Raw genomic sequence first — 20,086 nt, 5'->3', positions numbered from 1 at the left:
GTGATACAGCAGAAGTGTTTTCAATCCATCATGTCACACCAGGAAAGATAAACCTCTGCTTCCTCAAGGGGATATAAACATAATTATCAAGCCAGGCATGCAAAGTAGCCGAGGACATACAGTATGTTTTCAGCCGATAGCTTTTAGCAAATGACAAGGCAGCATTGGATGGCAGCTGACGAGACTTAATACGATAGATTAAGATCACAAAGTTTAAATTAAATATTTGTAAATTGTACACATTAAAGGGTTAAGTGTGCTGATTGGGATCACTTACAGGGGGAGAGTTTGGCAAATGTTATGGATGGCAGGACAACAGTTTATTTGTATAGAACCTTTCAACAACAAGGCAATTCAAAATGCTTTACAGAAGACATAAAAAAGGCATTAAAGTAATATTTTACCCCGTGAAATGACAATTTAAAGAATAATTACTCACCCGGTGTTACCTTGAATCCCAAAGCAGTTGTGTGAAGCTCAACTGCTTAAGGTAAATCTTAAGGTAACAACACAGCATATTGTGAGCTGTGCTTGGTTTCCTACTTTTGACATGTGGCAGCAAGTCCTTTTTTCATATAAATAATGCTAAAAACACAAGTCTCCCTCTCACTCACATCAGAACTGTCACAAGAGTTTCTAAAAACCTAGGAGACACATACAGTACATAGCGTAGCCTGCATACATACAAATATACATATATGCAAATACACAAAAACAGTAACCCCTCCATGTTAGAATAATTGCATTTCTGGATCTGAAATCATAATTTCATATAAAAATATATAAAAAAAAAAAGTAAAAAAAAAAAAAAAAAAAAAAAGGGGTCCTCTGATTTGGTGAGAAAAAAAGAGAATCTCCATTGCTGTTCAACTGTGCTCTTTCATTTTCTTCACAATAAATCCTCCTCAATGTGAAGCTCTCACACAACTCATGCAGTAAATCCAAGTCTCATTTATCCAGTCGTATGTGCCCTTCTTCTCAAACACATGCATCTCTATTAAAACCGGACTATTTAAAACACTGGGGAGTCCGGACGAGTCAGAAAGGTTATAAATAGTAAGGTTTTAGAGACTTTAATGACTAGAGAAATTGAGACCTGGATCATAACAAATGAGTTGTGTGAGAGTTTGTGAACGGTTTTGATATAGTAACGCTGTTGTCAAACCCAGCCCCCATTTATCTCAATTCATCAAGACCTTTCTCCGGTTTTGGTTTCTTCTCCATTGAGGCATGCAAGAAATACGAAGTTTTATTTTGAAATGCAAGGCAACGGGGGTCGAGTTATTGACACACAAATGGTCATTTGGGGAGAAGTATTCCTTAAAGACAGTATTAAAAGAAAAAAATTGGTAATATGAAAAAGATGCATAAATAGTTTAAAAGAGCAAAAAAAAAAAAAGTAATTGAAAGTTTAGTGGTAAATAGCACTGTCCTCCGTTGATGTTTTACCTGTTCATCAATAAAAGCACAAAAGTCATAGTAGACAGTATGTTATCTCTGATCAGGTATTTTAAGTATACAAGTGTAGTATTTGTATACTTGAACTCAGTTAGCTGGCTGACTGTGATACCATACTGCTCCCATCAAATGTAGAAGTGAAACTTAGTGTACACACCCATGTAAATAACCCCTCATGTCTTTTCAGTTCTTCACTATGTGCCCCTTCCTCTTCTTCTAAACTACAATGAGTACCTTCCCCTGCCACTCTGACATACCACTGTGTACTATTTAATATTCCATCCACTGAGCCCCGGCTCTGAGGTGTGGATAATGAGGTTGGGTGTTAAATATGTAATGCTCAAAGTAACATCCCCGATTTTCATTATCTGTCAGCTTCACTATGGCTTAGAATAAGGCAGCGGTAATGTGATTGTGTCATGGGATTCACAGCCGTGTTCATTTATATGCTCAGGAAATGAATGAATGTCAATGGAGAAGGGCCGAGGTGTTTAATATTGTCTGCCTGTTTGGTCTCCAGCGCTGGGAAGAGTTGGACTGTGCGTATTAGATGATTAGAGCCATTTGAAATCTTCATCCTGTGCCCCATCTCCCCCTTTGTCCATGCATTCCTAACCATGAGGTCCATGTCTCTCTTTGTGTGTGACTTCTTTCCACACTGTCTTTCTCCTTCTCTCTTTTTTTCTTCTTCTCCCTCCTCTCTCTCTGTCACTGTCATGCTTTTCCCAGAACTATGATGACATAGATTTAGAGAACGAGCCTTGGTATAAGTTCTTTTCCGAGCTGGAGTTTGGGCGGCCGGTAAGTCAGGGCCATAGCTACACGCCTCCACCCTGCAGTAGGCAGGCACCCACTATCTACACTCCACCCGTGATTGTTTTTATATTTGTATTTTAAATGTCTACACCAATAGACTGGGTGGTGCTAGTTGTTTGGGCATGTGGTATTTGCTGGGTGCTGTGGTGTCCCCGTCCCCGTCCCCCGTCCCCCTTCCCCCCACCCTTGTGACAGGCTGTGTTATGTCTCTGCGTTGCTGGGTTTTCTTTGGTCTGGTGGCTAGCAGGCGCTGAAATGTTTCACACACAAACCTGGATCATTTTGTTTCAGTTTGGTGGTGAATCTTGACCAAAAATAAGCAGGAAAAAGGGTGAAAAAGACAATGTGCTACAGATGTTTAAGATGACCTGACTTTTAACTGGTAGAGCTGCACAGAGCTGTCAATCAATCAATCAATCAATCATAACATACAACATAACTATATATATGGAATTGATGAGTTTTCTAAAGATGAATATTATCCTTTTATTCTGCATAACAATCTGACTCTGTGCAGTTTCTTCAACATCTCTTGCACATGCCAACACCCTTCTATATAGCCTAATTATAGTTTTATTCATTTTATTTTTTGAATCATTTCTGCTTGTAGTTTTGTTTTCACTATTGGTAGAGCAAATTCCTGCTTATCTAGAATCTTAATGCTTTAGCGCCCTCTGCTGGATGTAGGTGGTAATAACATCCTAGTGGCTCAGGGCAGGGATTTCCTCGTGGCCACAGATCTGGGATCAGATTACCCCAACCTGACTGATTTACAAAGTGTCATGCCTCTGTCTATGCCACAGCATGACATCAGGTGTTTGTTTGTTTGTTTGTTGGGCTTATTCAAAAAATGTTCAGGTGAAAAATGTCACATCTGGTGCTGGCATGACTTCCCAGGGTCACTGTTGGGCTGTTTGTTGACATTTCTACCTGCAATATTTTAAACGTTTCACACCACTGAATGAGCCCCGTAGAGCGTAGAGGGTTTCCCTACATGCACCGACTGGTCCAGCTGGGACAGAACCTCACAGTAGGATCAGTGTTTGAGTGTTTACTGAGGTGACAAGTCACGAGAAAGTTTTTGACCGACTGAGTGAACAGTAGTTGACCTGCACCAGTAACCCAGCACTACATCACAGCACTAGATAGAGCCGTTCACTGCACTCTCAAATAAACACTGCAGCTTGTGCTTCACTCGGCTTTTCTGCTTTGACAACTCGCTCTCACACTCTGCATGTGTGTGTGTGTGTGTGTGTGTGTGTGTGTGTGTGTGTGTTGTTTGTGTGTGTGTGTGTGTGTGTGTGTGTGTGTGTGTGTGTGTGTGTGTGTGGTAAATTAGCACATTTTTGTCTGTGTGTGTGTGAGTGTGTGTTTGGTATAAAGGTTGATTTAGTTTGTTTTAACCTTGACATACTGTAGTTTTAATGTTGCTGTTTTGAGACAAGCATAGCAATAAGAGATCAATAGATGAAATAAGAATGTGCATTTGAATGTATAGTGTGTAGGTGTGTGTGTGTGTGTGTGTTTGTCAGTTGAAGTGTGTTGAGTGTGTGCATATGTGTGTGTTGTACATGCAAGGCACATGTGCAACGTTTGTGAACTAGTCCATCTCTGTTTACTCTGATTCTCTAACGCTTGTCGCTCTCTCCACATGTTTCTCGTTTTTTTGGTTTCTCCCCATGACGTCATCACTGCTTCTCCTACTTCACCTCATTTTCACCTCCTTCCTATTCCTCCTCCTCCTCCTCCTCCTCCTGCTCATTGCTGCTGCTTGGGGCTCAAGCCTCCTAAAAAACGGCTGGATTATAATCCAGACATCTCCGCTCGCCAACGTATTGAGGTAATCTCACATTCACGAGTGTTCCAGTAGTGTTGTTAATCTCACGATTTCTAACAAGTCATAGGAATTCAATCTCTTTTATTTAAGGAAGATGTAAGATAGGATTTCCTTAAAATGAGCGTAAAGTAGTGTAGCACCTCCATGTCAGCCATTCACGACGAGATGAGCATGATGTTGCTTTGTAAAGACTGGTGAAATGCTTTCCATTTATTTGCATGGGGTTGTATTAAAAAAAAGGTCTTTCTCCTTGGAAAATTTTGTGAAGAACTATTCATCTAAATATAATTCACTGGAAATCTTGTTTTATACCTCAAACATCATTGTGTGGTTCGATTTCACGGTAAGCATTTCCTCAGAGAGACCTTTGCAGTTAAAGTGTATCGACCATTCTTTTACCACTAAGCCCCTTCCAGCTGATCCATGCCTGGTTTTGCCCCCACTGAGCTCAGCTCATCATTACATCCTTTGCTATATCACCTTTGCCATCATCCTCAAGAAACAGCCTCAGAGAAAGCAGACATTTATCCCCACCTCATAGACCGGTAGGCCTCTTCTCGCTCAGGTGTGCCAGGTGGAACCAGCATCCATCGCACCTTACGCTGGGGGAACGTTTAGAGTGTGGCACAGCAACAACAACCGCATGCAGGCTGTGCATTGTGAGCTGCTCTGCCTCCAGTCTTTGTTCCTGCGGACCTCACTTTTCTCTCTTGTCGTCTGCCCTATTTCAGACATCCCTGCACATCGCTGCTCCCGCGGACAAGGCTCCTGAAAGACCTGCGAGGTAACCTCTGTTTCTTTTATTTTCCTCTGCATCACTCCCCCCCCCCCACCCCCCACCCTCCCCCATCCTTCCCAACAGCAGTGGTCCCTGTTGTGATTCAGCAGGGAGTCACAACTGCTCTTTCTTGCCCTCGACTCTGGTGCAAATAGCCTCTGTGTGTCTGCTTATCAATAATGCAAGGATTAGTGTTTGGTCTTTATTTTCTTTTGCCACTAAAGCAGGGCGCTTTGCATCATCCTTTCACTAACTGAGCCAGAATAAATTAACCCAGCAAACCTATTGATTCCCCCCCCCCACACACACACACACACACACACACACACACACACACACACACACACACACACACCACCCTCTTCCTCCCCTTGTCCTACTCCCTTTCACCAATGGCCTGCTTATTCAGTCGCAATTTCCTCGGTGAACAGAAAGAGCAGAGAGGGGATGAATAGGGCGTGTAATTCATGAAAGCGAGATGGAGTGTGTTTGTTCTGAACAGAAAGCCCTTTTGGGTTTTTAGTCATTTCGAATACCAGAAGTTATGGTATCTTTTTCAGACACAAGGATGATAGCCTAATCTTTAGTAGGACAAGCTTTGTATCCTTGGTTTATAGAAGAGAAAAGAATGCTTTGTAATGCTTCATGTTGTTCACAGAGCTAAGTAGAGATGCTCGTTGTTATATATTTTTTATTTATTTATGATATTTTGGTACATGGTATGTATTAATAATGTACTCATTAGAAATGAACAATACCTGCATTCAATTTGCCTTCTGCAAACACATGCATGCACCAGTGACAGAGCATAGTGTCGTCCCTGATGTCTGACTTGTGTTGCAGTGCTGCCAGCGACTACAGGAAGAGGAGGAAGTCCGAGCCGACAAGTTCCCAAGTGAACGTTCCGTCTCAGAGCAGAGCTGTAACTTCCCCTAAACCAGTGGATGCCTACAGACCCAGCAGCAGCCTAAAGAAACCAGTGGTTCATTCCTCACCGTCCTCGCCCGCCAGAGCCAAAGGTACACACACATTCGCACAAACATCTCCTTTTTAGGTTGTTTTTTTTTCAGTTTTTCTTGCCCGTTCTCTTCCCCCAGACCGTCATGTGTTTACTTACTTACCACATCGCCTGAAAATCGAAGAAGATGTGTTGTTATTTGTGATTTTGATGTTTTTCATAATACAATGTCTGTCTGCTGAGGTCATAAGTCTCCTTGATTCTTATTGATGGAAGTCTGAAGAAAAAACATCAAAACCTCTTTTTTTCCACCTTTACTCTTTTTCTCTCCTACGTCTCCCTCTCCCCAGCTCCTCCACCCTTTGCTGGGTGTTATTGCTAAACATGCTTTCCTCCTTCTTTCTCTTTCACCACGCTGCTTTTTATTGGACATCTGAAAGGTGGGGACGCATGCAACATGTATTCAAACAGTTTGACCTCCCCAGGTCCTTATCAACGCCCCCATCTCCCCCCTGTCCCCTCTGACCCTGACCATTGCCACGAGGATGCTAGCCAGGACGGCAGCTCCTCCTCCAAGCAGTCTGTGTGTTGTAAGGACAGTTGGCAGACAAAATGCCAGGATGCTGAGACATGGAGCAGTGCGGACGAGGTACCGCCTGTCCCTGGCAAGCTCAAGTCACGCAGCTGTGACGACTTACTCAACGATGGGCATTCTGGCTCAGGCGGGCGCAACGCCATCCGCTCAGAAAGTGCCGGGTCCCTGGTTTGCGATGGGAATCCCTCAGGTTCGACTGGATCCATCTCCTCTCTCTCGTTGCCTCGCCTCCACCGGCGACGGGCACACGACTCACCGGGCTTTCTCCAGCTCTACCGTAAGATGCACCAGATCGACCGAGCTCATCTCATCCCATCTGATGTCATCCGCTCGGTCCGCGCTCGCATCCTCGAGCTGGAGCGCCAGCCTCACCTGCATCGGCATCGTCTCTCTCCTTGGGCACCGTCTTGGGGCATGGAGGTGCCACGCGATGTGGTGCCGAACCGCATTTCTGCATACGAGCGCCTTATTCAGAAGTCCAAATCCATGCCCAACTTAGGTGATACTGAGGTGCCTTCAGGCACCACCACGCCGGGTGGCTCGTCATCTCGAGCCAGCAGCGGCGGCGGTGCCACACCCAGTTTTCCAAAACGCCGTTTTTCCATAGAGTCTTTGCTAGAGGAAGACAACAACGGCAACACTGGGACAGTTCCTCACACCATGGATCACCTGCATCGACCTCGTAGCCCACCTGAGGGTCAGCCTCGCGTTGGGCCGGAGCCCAGCCGTGGACGGCCCTTTCCTGCTCCTCCTGTTCCTCAAGTCCCACAAGCCAACCCGGACTACTCCGACAGTGAACAAGACGCTGTTGCGTCTGACCTCAGCGACTTCATCCAGGTGGAGGGTTCCTCATTTTGCAGCGAGAGTGACTTTGACCATTGCTCACTGACCTCCTCTGAGAGCTTGTACGGCTCTTCTTCCCTTCACCACCACCACCACCACCACCACCTCCGTCACCACCACCACCCTGGTCCCCAAAGTCTAGGCCAGAGCCAGGGCTACCAACACCGCCACCTCATCAGCTCCTGCAAAGGCCGCTGCCCGGCCTCTTATACCCGTTTCACAACCATGCTTCGCCATGAGAGGGAACGAGCGCGCCAGCAGCCCCTGAGACCTCCACAGCAGAGCCGCGGCAGCCATTCACAAATCCAGAGCTCACAGTCCCAGCAAGCGATGTCCAAGCTGGCCTTCCTGGTCAGCCCAGTGCCTTTCCGCAGGAAAAAGGGCTCACCGCCTAACTCCAGAAGAAGCAGTGGCGGCGCAGATCGAGGTAGCCGACCCAAGTCCAAACAGGCTATTTATGAAGCACTAGATGCAGCCTTGAGAGACATTTATGAGCACATTCAAACAGAGAGAGGACACAGAGGAACTAGGGCACCCGATGATAGCATCCTGAGGAGGATACTGGCCGAACTGCTGCCAAATGTGCCTGAACGAAGCTCCTCCTTGCGGGGGAGGAGGGGGTGTTGGCAGGGGGGTCAGTCTTCTACATCTTTGTACCCAGATGGGAGCCCCACTGAGTACGCCTCCCATACAGGGGACCCCTCCACACCACGGATACAGTCACCAATCAGTGCCTGTTACGGACGCCACACAGACACCTCAAACAATAACGAATATGGAGAGGAGCAGGGCAATGGAAATGGTCTCTGTTATTCAGGTGGAGATAATGCACATATCACACCTCCATAATATGCATGTGTACACTTTGTCATGTAGCCAGTCATACCAGCACATAGTTTTCTTTACATAAACATACAGTAATAAACATGTCCACATAATCCACATACATTTACCTCAATGTCTCTTTCAGTATTGCATGGGCTCGTTGCCCCATCCCCCTAATCGGTCAGCCGATACATCCATCACCGTGCTGTTCTGTTTATGAGATTCAGTAAGAATGTTTACTGTAAATTCTCAAGTAAAGCCTCGTGTTAAAATAAATGCCATTCTTTCGTTCTGTGCTAAGCTAATGTCAGTGAAACCCAACAGTCCTGCTGGTGTTTCACATTAATGGTCTGCACCTAAAATGGGGGGATTATGCCATTTGAGCTGCGGGAAACCTATTTTGAAACATAAAAAAAAACACTAGCTTTGATTGACTTAACAGCTTGAACAAAACAATGGTAAAGTAGGAAAAATTGGAATGAAATAGTGAGAGAGAACAACATTTCTGTTAGAAAGAGAAAAATCTGAGCAACAGAATGGTAAGTAAGAGCAGTTCAGAAAAAACTAAAAGAATCACTAAAATGTCACTGTAATTGAGGCAAATAATTATTTGAGAATTCATAGTTTATTATTTTTCTTGAATTAAATACATGTGAATATTCCTCTGTATGTTTATAATTTGATTATTGGTTTGGTTGTATGATTTGTCGGTTTTGCAGATTAATTTATGGAGTCGTCTTACTATCCTACATCATTCTTTCCTTTAAGCCATTTGCTTGTATGTTCATGTTTGTATATTTAGACATTTTTGAGCTGTTCCCCTTGTTTCTTTTTGTGTTTCAGCAGTATTCAACTGCATGTTTCATATTTATGGGAATTACAATCACATTGTTTTTCCAGTGAAACGGAAATAAAACAAACTTTTTGACCCCGGAGCTTTCATTCCCTCATTTACCTGTTGGAATGGCATCATCTCATCACAGTACTTCGCCAGAGCACATTTTTGTATTGTGAGCATGCATCATGTGATATGATTGTGGTTACTATGGTAACTCCTGTTACCTTTGTCACGTGTCTCTGCTGATCACAGATCAGGATGTCTCCAGGTGTTATTCCACCATGGATGGACGCCACACACCCCAGAGTAGAAGGCCTACTCCGGACAGAGAGGTACAACATTGAAACTTTTGCTAGTATTCTCAACACCAATATGCACTTCATTAGGAGCACTATGAAGTTTTGAAGTATCAATTTTTTTCTCTAAAATAAATCATAAATAGAACCTCAGTTTTCTATAAGTACACTTTATTGATGTGGAAAGTACTATACAAATATTTCTGATTAAACGTCAACCAGCTACCATGTTGGCTTTTTCTTAAGCATCTCAATGCCACAGCACAGTTACATTTTCTCACAAAAATCAAAATGCTTTTATTTTATGTTTTGCCTGGTAATGCTTGCCGGCTTTCTTTCTCTCACTCTCATCTCCTAGGTCTCCCATAAACAGATGACACAACTTATTCTGTTCTCTCTCCTCCATCAGAAACAGCCTGCGAGAGCCATTTATGATTTTAAGGCACAAACGGCTAAGTGAGTACAGTAAATGCACAGAGCATGCACAAGGAAGCTAGCTTTAAAGCGCGAATGCCTAACTGCATATCAACACATCTCAACTCATTGCATTTAAGTTACGATTTCAGATTTGTGTGCATTTCTTGCATAAAGTTTTTTTTTTTGCTTTCTAAGAAACTTCACTGTCACATCTTACCATCGCACCTGGATGGCTTTAACTGATTTATTTATGCAGTCTTTATATATATGCATGAATAAAGCTTATTTTGGATGCTTCAGTGGCTGACGTTCTTGAGCTGATGCTGTTTATGTGAAATGAGCTGTGCTGTTTTTTTTTGGTTCATGTCTTCCACACATTTGTGTGCTGGCACTTTGATGACCTGAATGTGTTGCAGGGAGCTGACATTTAAGAAGGGTGATGCAGTGAACATCATCCGGCAGATAGACAACAACTGGTATGAAGGAGAGCACCGCGGACGTGTTGGGATATTACCCATATCATATGTAGAAGTAAGTGTGCAACTCATGAGCTGTATGCGACTGCTATATCTTTGCACCATTTGCTGTCTTACGTGTAATTTGTCCCTTATTTTTCTCCCTCTTCAACACACCCTTTTACTCTAATGCACACATAAACAGAGGATGCCATCGTCAGAGAAGCAGCAGCCGATTCGTCCTCCTCCGCCAGCACATGTCAGAGAGATCGGAGAGGGACTAGCTCGCTACAACTTCAATGCTGATACTAATGTGGAGCTGTCACTGAGAAAGGTATTCGGTTGTGTGTGAATGAAAAGCTACAACAATGTAACAGGTTGTATAATGGTTTCTAAAAGTTCTTAAAGTTACAGTTAACCATCATGTATATGTATTGTGTTTGCAGGGTGAGAGAGTAATTGTGATAAGACAGGTCGACCAGAACTGGTACGAGGGGAAGATCCCAGACACAACCAAACAGGGCATCTTTCCTGTGTCATACATTGACCTTGTCAAGCGCTCCCCGTCCAAGAGTTCCAGCCACCATATAGACCCACACGGTTTCCCTGGCAACAGGACACCAAGCTCTACACCCATCAAGGTAGGGGAATCACTACAACATTGTGACAATTAAACCACTTTCAATGAACCACTGGAACAAAAATGACAAATGCCAAAAAACATTTGACATCCTCAAAAAGTAACATGTTGCAAAAAAATGTCTCCAGTTCAGTAAAATAGTTTATTGTAATATATTTGGATAAATAAGTAAATACATCATCTGCGTAAGGGAGTATATACAGCTTTTTAGCTCTATTCAGCCCTCAAATGACACACACACAAAAAGCACACACTGTACCCTCTGTTCCAGTTTTATAAATTACACTGTTCCTTCTTTTTCACTTCACCTTCATGGAGCCTCTCTACCATCTACCTCCATCCTCCACCCCCGTGACCTCCCCTCCCGTCAGCCCCCGTTGAGAAGGCTTGACCTACAAGCCATCACCAGCGAGTGGCTGTCCCTCACATTGGACCCTTCAGCGTCCTCTCCACCTTGCTCCCTCACAACCACCCCTGTACCGCCTACACCACCCCCTCCCCATTGACCTTGCACCTTTCCTAACGGCACAGGAACCTAAAGCACCCTCACCTGCACCATCAAAAACAGGCTCCACCCTGCCACCCCAGAGATTTTCCGTAACTCCTCCAGGGAGACTCACGTTAGGGCACACCCCAGTTGCCCTGCCTTTCTCTCAACCACTTCCTCCTCTTCCTCCTCTTCCTCCTCCTCCTCCACCACCTCCTCCTCCTCCTCCTCCACCCCCTGCCTCATCCCTCATTTGCCTCTCCACTGCCTGACTCTTTACTGCGATACAACAGTGGCAAAGGAACAGCTCAACCGTTACATATTTCTAAGCCAGAGACTTTGTCCTGCACAACACCAGACTCAATAAAGTCACCCACACAAGTTCCTTTGCAGGACAAGTCACAAGTGGAAGTAACCAAAAGCAGCAGAATCCCTGATGTTAAGCTGCAGGTAAAAGACCCTTATGACGAGCTGTTGTCCTTGATTCTGGATGGTTCTACCAGCACAGACTTTTCAAAATTGTCTCCGGTAGATTCCCCAGCAGCTATGCTAACCAGTGAATCCAGGTTTAAGCTAAAAGCAGAGGAATCCAATCAGCCAGCTGTGATACCCCCAGCGGTAACTCCAGCTAGCGACTCGGCAGGCGTTCGGTTAGATGTGCAATTTCACAAGCCTGTAACAATGGAGCCACTTTCCGTCGCCTGGGGAGGGCAGTCAGAAACTCTGAGTGAGCAACCAGTCGAGCCTCAGAGACCACCATCGGTGAAAGGACGGGGATTTACTGAGTTGTTCATTGAGGAAGACGATGAAGCTAGAGAGGACATAGGGGAGGACATTCAAAGTTTTAACGAAAGACTCGATCCACAGGTAGAGCATGGTGTGAGCTTTGGGGGAAACACTACAGGGCCCTGGAAGTTAGATGGAGGGAAATGTTTTAAATCTTAGAAAATATGCACCTGCATTTGCCTTCTCTTCCAAAAGTTTGACACAAATGTCAATGTAGTTGTGTGACGTAGCCATTTGGGAAGCCTAAATGCATTTACAGGGAAGCATTATGTTAAATAACGAAACTAAGTGATCAAGCGTTGTCCACGGTGACACATAATGGAGACTGAGGATTGCATTAAAGTTTACCTGGTGCTGTATATCCTCATCTCCAACAGAAGTGAATGTGAATAACTCCCTCCTTATTATATATAATAGACACTCAATAGTTTACTATATATTGAGCAGCAAATAAAGATTACATACACTTATGAATTTGTCGTGTTACATTATCATTCACAGGCATGGTGTTGCGTGACTGTAATTTTTGCATCTGTAAAATGTGACGCATTCAATTGTAGGATTGTTAGCAGATGTCTGCTGTGAAAAAGGCCTGTTGTTTGACTTTATGAGAGCGCTATATAATGGGTATAATGCATATCAGAATCTGACCAATCAAATGAAATGGTGAACATAAATTAAGTGCACTACGTAGAAAATAGGGAGTGATCTCGAATACAGCCAGTGTGAGAATAAAGTACTTTACATGATGTGAGAAATAGTAGTTTTTATAACTTTATTTGCCCGTTAAAGTTACTATCAGCTCAGAATGCGACGGGGTCTCTGGCAGCGACCAGTCAGCCCTGGACACACCCAGATCCGGCTTCGATGCCGACTTCAACCTGCAGTCGGAAGCTCCTGCGGGAGGTGGAGAGGTCCGCACACGGCAGCAGCGGCTCCTTCTCAGGCCGGAAGCAGAGCTGCTCTGCCCCCCCCGCTGTGAATCATCATCGACACCTCACTGCTGGAGGCCTAGGCCGTATTGTTGGGCTCGCTGGAGCAAAGGAAGGCACAGGATAACCTGTCAGACCCTGCTTCAATAAAATGTGAGGTTTTGTAAAGGGACTCTGGAGCTTAGAAACACTACCGCGTGTGTCCACAGGGACCGCCACAATCAACACAAAATAAAAGTTCCTTGTAGTAACTTCCATCAAAGAATAGATAAGCACGCTAAAGTCTTAAAAATATCACTATTGTACAACACACTGTATAAACAAAAGTAGGTCATTTTAAAAAGAGAATCTTTCCCTCCATGTCCTTTCTGGGGCTCAATAAAAATCCTCAGCATTTAGCTTCTGTGTTTCATCTTCAGAATTGATGTGCGTGTCATTACCTCCATAGGCTGAAGTCTCTCCCTCCACTTTGACACGGCTCCCCCTCCGGCCCCCCTCACCCTCCCTACCACCACCTCTAACCTCCTTACCTCCCCCTCCATCTTCTCCTTCTTTTACTCCTTCGTCATCTACTTCTTTTTTTACTCCTTCTTCATCTTCTACTTCTTCTTTTACTCCTTCTTCATCGTCTACTTCTTCTTTTATTCCTTCATCTTTTACTTCTTCTTTTACTCCTTCATCGTCTACTTCTTCTTCGTCTTCTTCTTCTACTCCTTCTTCATCGTCTACTTCTTCTTCTACTCCTTCATCGTCTATTTCTTCTTCTACTCCTTCTTCATCGTCTACTTCTTATTTTACTCCTTATTTTACTCCTTCTTCATCTTCTACTTCTTCTTTTACTCCTACATTTTCTACTTCGTTTACTCCTTTTAAATTTTCTACTCCTTCTTCATCTTCTACTTCTTCTTTTACTCCTACATTTTCTACTTCTTCGTTTACTCCTTTTAAATTTTCTACTCCTTCTTCATCGTCTACTTCTTCTTCTACTCCTTCTTCATCTTCTACTTCATCTTCTACTCCTTCTTCACCTTCTTTCTCCCGGTCACGGCAGCAGCATCATCACACCGTCCCTTCCACTCCCCCTGTCTCCCCTCGTCCCCCGTCACTTCCTTACCTCATGTCATCGCCCCTACCTTCAGTCTCACCCTCTCCGCCTCCCCTCCCCCCCTCTCACCCTTCTCCAAAAGTCCCCTCACAAACCCCAGTCACTCAACCCTCAAGCTCGCCCTGTCCGTCTCACCCGGTCACATCCCTCCCCGACTCAGAGTCGCCTGTTCCCTTTCCCGCCCTGACTCCCCCTAAACCCGCCTCTCCTCCACCCACCACTCCGCGCTCTCCCCCCACTGTTCCCCATCCAGGACGTAGGTCCCCCAAGGTGAAGGTAAAGCTGGAATGTGGAGATGATGCCGTTGATTTAGATCCTGTTTGTGGTGCCGAGGATTATAAGAAGTACTCATCTGATGATACCTTTCTCTAACGAGTTGTGTCTTGAGATTGCTGAAGCTGAGACTGTGGTTGAAGTGATTAGTCAACTAATCAACTGACAGAAAATTAACTAACAACATGTTTTAAGTCGGATAAATCGTTTACGTTTTTCATGCAGGAAAATGCTATAATAATTTGCTGCATTTTCTCTGTTTTATATCATTGTTAATTGTCTGAATCACAATTGACCAATTTATATTTTTGGCCAACTATTTGCTGACTTTTTATAAACTAAAGGATTAATCAACAGATGAACAAACATGAAAAATTAGCATTTTTTGCAGCCGTAGCTGGGACTACGTCATGTAAACTAGCATACATTGTACACGATCATATATGTGATATGGTGATGATTAATCAGGGTATCCCCGGATCCTCAAAAAACAAAAATGCATTGAATTCATAAATTAAAAAATGGGGCCTTTAGTGGTATAAAATGTCTTATGACAACATTACAGTTTCTATCTCATACATATATATATAATTTAATTCTATTTTTGAAGAATTGACAGAATGCCTCTTGCATTATTGTCACACATAGCAGAATATTGGAACCAATGACATTCAGATTTACTTTATTGCCGGGATTCTTAGAGCGGATGCACAGTCTGCTAGAGAGCGACAACATGGGGAAGAGCGAGTTTAAAAAAAGAATTGGCTATTCAACAAAGATTTTGCAGCATGACTGAAACCGTTACCAGGCAATGTATACGAGGCATGGTCCATTTTTTTTGCAAGAAGCATTTTGGTTATTGTAGAGTTGATCTTCATTTTTAATTCTTGAAAAGTCATAATCTATGGGCCCATTGATGCAGACGCAGTGCAGGGGATTCAATAAATGTTATACACTATTTTTTTGGCTTTAAGTACCATTTACCAACTCTCAAAGGAATGAACAAGACCCTCCCCCCAACTCTTTATCCGGTTCTCTTTAAACCTCCATGGTAGGAACCCTGGACAGTGTGTTGCTTGTGTTGGTTGACTCTGGTGTGTTTAGGAGGATGCTCATTGGCGTTTGCATGTTGATGGATGATGTTTTGCAGCATGTCGTTAGCCTTTGTGCGTGTGCGTTCAGCTCACAGTGAAGGCTGCTGACTCGTTTACTGTTGAAGATTATCGGTGTGTTGCTTCTGGTCTTTCTGACTGTTAAGCAGGATCCAGTTGTTGGTGGTAAACCTCCTCGTAGCCCCATCTTGACCCGGAGGTCCTATCTGTCCCCCCTTAGAGGTCGAAGGGTAGGGGTCATGTCTTCATTCAACCAGGCTCTTACTGTACTATTGTCTCTGTGCAGGAAGGAAATCTTTAGAAATAACCACATCATTCATGACTGATAACAACACATACATACTGAAGTATGCCGTTTCTCAAATACAGTTTCATTTTCCTTGTGAAAAAGGATGAATTATAGTATTTTCTACTGTGAGTGTTTGGTTTGTTGTTCATCCATATTTGTTTTCAAAGAATTTGGTCACACCTCTGGGAATGAAATTACACCTTATTCATCATAAGCGACAACCTGAGACAAGTCTATCTGTTTAACATCTTCACACCCCATATAAAAGCCTTTCAAATGCAAGATTTTGACTTTCTGTCTGTTTCTGTCTTTCTCACAGCGATTGGTACAGGATGCCCTCCATGGTGGAGGAGACCCGTAAGTTATTCTTCTTACTTTTTCACTAATTTGCTGTTATCCAAGAAAATATATATCTCTTGTAAATATCTATATATATATAGTGTTTGTGCTAAACTGATAGATACAATATGTATGCAGTAATAGTAATCAACAAATTACTTGTCGGACCATGTAAACTTTTTGCATTTACTTTATTGGTGTAACATTTAAACACAAACAGAAAAAAGTTATTCATAGTACAAACAAAACAAAAAAAAATAAATAGCATTACCGTTCAATATCAATACTGCAGAATATCATGAGCGTCAGTTCACCATCAGTTTTTCCTATCACAGATATCAGGCCGTGTACAACTACCTGCCTCGCAACGAGGACGAGCTGGAGCTGAAGGAGGGCGACGTTGTAGATGTGATGGAGAAGTGTGATGATGGCTGGTTTGTTGGTAAGAGGAGGGTCGTTATGTCTATTAGGGCATGCAGTTATGATACTAGATAAATATATAAATATATCACAGAACAGCTGGGCAACAAATGTACACTATGAACAGATGGTCAAAGAGATGCTGTTACCATCTATTCATGGTTTGTGGTCTGGAGGTACTTAAATACCTATATTTAACAATAATATATTAGAACAAACGTATACCACTAGATGGCACTGTGGTCCCACCACATATTCATTACTTCACTGTTCAGGGAGTCGACATTATCCTTCACGGCTGAGCAGGTCGGATAGCCCTGAGAATCTCTTTGTTCATCTTAACATTCTTTTAGGGAAAACTTTGCCCTCTTAAGATGTTCTCATGTGACTCAGTTTGATCTCCAGGTTTTTGGTGCGTGTCCAGGCGGCAGTGAGCTGTAATAACATCAGTGACAGTTTCTGCCAAGTTTCATCCAGAGTTTCAAGCACTGACCATCTCACTTTCTTTGTTTTTGAAGGGACCTCTCGACGGAGCAAGTTGTTTGGAACCTTCCCAGGAAACTACGTGAAGCAGCTATAATGATGATTCCAGATCGCCGCCCCCCCACCCCCCAGCCCTGGCTCCGCCCCTTTTCTGTGACACGTTCTTCGCCCTCAGCACAACACCCTGCAGGACGCCACCTCCTCCCAGAGACCTGCCGCACACCTATGTGTTTGCGTGTTTGTGTGGCTCGTCAGCTTCACGCAGACACAACCTTTTAGCTCTAACTCGCCATCTTTAATGGAAGACTTCTTTAAAATAATGTTGTTGTTTTTTTTAAATCTTATCTTTTTATCCTTTATTTTTCTATCATGGGGAACCCCAAACGTTGTGCTCCAGTCAGCGACCTTTAACGTTTGACTGTGATGGAGGCATATCGAAAGGAACTTTGCGAACAGTCAGTGATAGAAAACAAGGCACCGCAGTGATGCTTTTCTTTCTGTTAAAGGGCAGATCACCTCTTTTTTTATTTGTCTTCAGTTTGTCACAAACTTTAAAAAAAACACTTGTTACATTTCAATTACAAATATCCCCAAAGACATTCAGTGCAGAGAGTGTTGTAGAAACAGAATCATGTCTGCAGGTCTGTTGCATACCAACTGTGTTGAAGGGATTGCAGCCATGCAGTCGATATTTCAGATAAAAGAAAGTAAAGTCCCACACTGACATGTGGAAAAGACTGTGCATGTATCAATTTTAATGTGTCGCCCAATGATTTGATTGGATGATAAGAATTTGGGGATATTAGAGATAATCATTGATCATTATCAAGCAATCATTTTCAAATATTGCAAATGAGGAAGTGTGAAAAGTATCATTGACTCTCGCTGTCTAAACCTGATGTAATAGATTTGAAGTACAACATTAGGAAACACAATTATTTTTTCGACCTGTTGGTTCTTCATCTTCACACTAGGATTGATGCACTTTAACGAAAGTTTAACACAATTTAGTGTTTGATTTGTCTCAAATTTGACTTCAGATTTTTACACACTAGATGTAATGACTTCAGGAGTATTGGTCATGTTTGAAAAGCGTGTGCAAAGAGGTTACCGACCTTTTAGGTATTATATTTATTAGGGGACAAGTGCTGGTCGAAATTGTGTTATAAGACGATTATAAAAAGTATTGAACTACACGATGCTTTTCTAACATCCCACATTTGAAGGCGTATTATTTTATTGTCAAGTATGATTGTCCAGATAGGTGCTGAGTGACAAACAACACAGTAGTTCTTGGGCTGTAATTATGCCAGGTGTCATGATGTTTTATGTTCAGTTATTTAAGTCAGATGCAGGATGGGTAACATGTTATCCACAACTTCAGTCATGTAACTGCAGTTTAACCCTGCTGTCAGAGTGAGAGGTTCACCGTTTCATGTTATATACTATTTGGAATTATCTGCAGTTTTCCTCTTAGCTTTTCATGCTCAGTGAATTCTGATTTATGTGTTTTTATTTTTCTCATTTTACGTGTTTCACATAGGATGGACACTGACAAACAAAACAATTGTTAAAGCACCTTAAGATATATATTTTGTTTTATCATTCACCGTCCTTCACGTCACCCCGTCATCCACTATTTCAGCTGGTGTGAGGACACAGTGTGTAAGTGTGTGTGTGTGTGTGTGTGTGCGAGTGTGTATGTGGTGTTTTTGTAAGCCTTTTGTATGAGAGCTGTAAAATGGCCGACATCCACTTGCTTTATAAAGTCAGCTTTTTCTCACCCATCATCATATTTGGTTTCCTCTCCTTCTTTCTTCACATCTCTTCATCAGTGGTGCTAATTTCCACTTTTTTTCAAAGTTATTATTGTAGCCAGGCATGTAGGCCTTTTTATTTTTTCTTCTCCAGTTCTTCATTGTTTTAAAAACCAGTGACTTATTTAAACTGAAATTACTGTAGTTAGTGAGTAGAGTTGGTGATTGCTGCCTTACATCCAACTCACTAATTTAATAGCCATGTATATTTAAACCTCTTCTGTGATGCAAAAAACATTAATTTATGCATATTTAGTGTAGAAAACATCAGGAAGGTGTGCACAGAATGATCACAAACTACAGTGTTGAAACAAACAGTAACCCTCTGGTCTGCCTTTGATACATTACTAGGAACAGATTTGGAATTGAAGACATGAATTTGACTCCTGCTATGTTTATACATGTAATGAAAATGTTAATCTTATATGTTATTGGTGTTAATATCAAATTCAACGCACACTCTTGGACCTAAGTATTTCTACAATATCTTAGTATTTGTTGGATGATTTTATGGGGCTGTATTGCTAATAAAATCCAGCTGGTAGATGACATATTTTCAATTATTTCGTCCTTTCAGCATAACAGAAAGACAGCTTCAACTGTTCGTGACTGAAAAGGAAATCTCTTTTCTGACGTTTAAAGGTACGATTCAGAGATTTTGACCCCTTTCCTACAATTTAAATTTAAGCACGGAGGTGATGTTATACACGTTCATGTTCTCTTTATTTCACAAAGTTCCACAAATGGACTGTTGGTGGCGGTGATGTGCAATAAGAGAAGAAAACTGTTTGATTGAAAACTCCACAGGGTGGCAGGTTGTCTTTTTAAAATAACTTTTTTTAAAAACCTTGTTATGCTGACCTACAGTGGTCTAAAGGACCAAAAAACTACAGTTCATTGCACCCTCTAACTATTTTAGGACTCTACTTTGTCTTGTAGCTCCATGCCCATTCTGAAATAGATCTGGTTAGTAATATAGGGTTATTCATTTTCTAAACAGCTTTGCACTGCAGTTTTAACAATATTACTCAAACAACAGTAAATTGTGTTTTTGTTGAGGACTATTTTCAGCTGTGGATGAAACACGAGGTGGCTCACTGATATGTTTTTGGACACAATGGTTCTCCATAGCAGAGACAAACAAGCTATATCAGGCTTTGGAAGCAAGGACAATACTTTACATACCTAATAGGATCAATAAATGTATCTTTAGTTTTAGTTTTTTTTTCATTGGAATTGGTGATAATGACAGAAATCTAACATTGTATTCTCTATATGCTCACTTGC

At 42.6% G+C, this 20,086-nt stretch overlaps 1 protein-coding gene across 1 annotated transcript in view; it reads left to right on the top strand.

Moving 5' to 3' along the window:
* LOC129095221 (sorbin and SH3 domain-containing protein 2-like) overlaps positions 1-19,348 on the top strand; it is a 50,858-nt gene extending 31,510 nt beyond the window's left edge. Inside the window, 13 exon segments of the mRNA XM_054603577.1 lie at positions 1,594-1,605; positions 2,188-2,259; positions 4,058-4,114; positions 4,843-4,895; positions 5,733-5,908; positions 9,201-9,280; positions 9,654-9,700; positions 10,078-10,192; positions 10,322-10,450; positions 10,563-10,757; positions 16,060-16,097; positions 16,415-16,521; positions 17,018-19,348. Coding sequence (XP_054459552.1) covers positions 1,594-1,605; positions 2,188-2,259; positions 4,058-4,114; positions 4,843-4,895; positions 5,733-5,908; positions 9,201-9,280; positions 9,654-9,700; positions 10,078-10,192; positions 10,322-10,450; positions 10,563-10,757; positions 16,060-16,097; positions 16,415-16,521; positions 17,018-17,079 — 1,143 coding nt within the window. The 3' untranslated portion in view covers positions 17,080-19,348.
* The last annotated feature ends 738 nt before the right edge of the window (positions 19,349-20,086 follow it).

The sequence above is a fragment of the Anoplopoma fimbria genome, chromosome 9 (assembly GCF_027596085.1).
Source record: "Anoplopoma fimbria isolate UVic2021 breed Golden Eagle Sablefish chromosome 9, Afim_UVic_2022, whole genome shotgun sequence".
NCBI classification, from domain to species: Eukaryota; Metazoa; Chordata; class Actinopteri; order Perciformes; family Anoplopomatidae; genus Anoplopoma; species Anoplopoma fimbria.
This window is presented reverse-complemented; position numbering and strand designations above follow the sequence as displayed.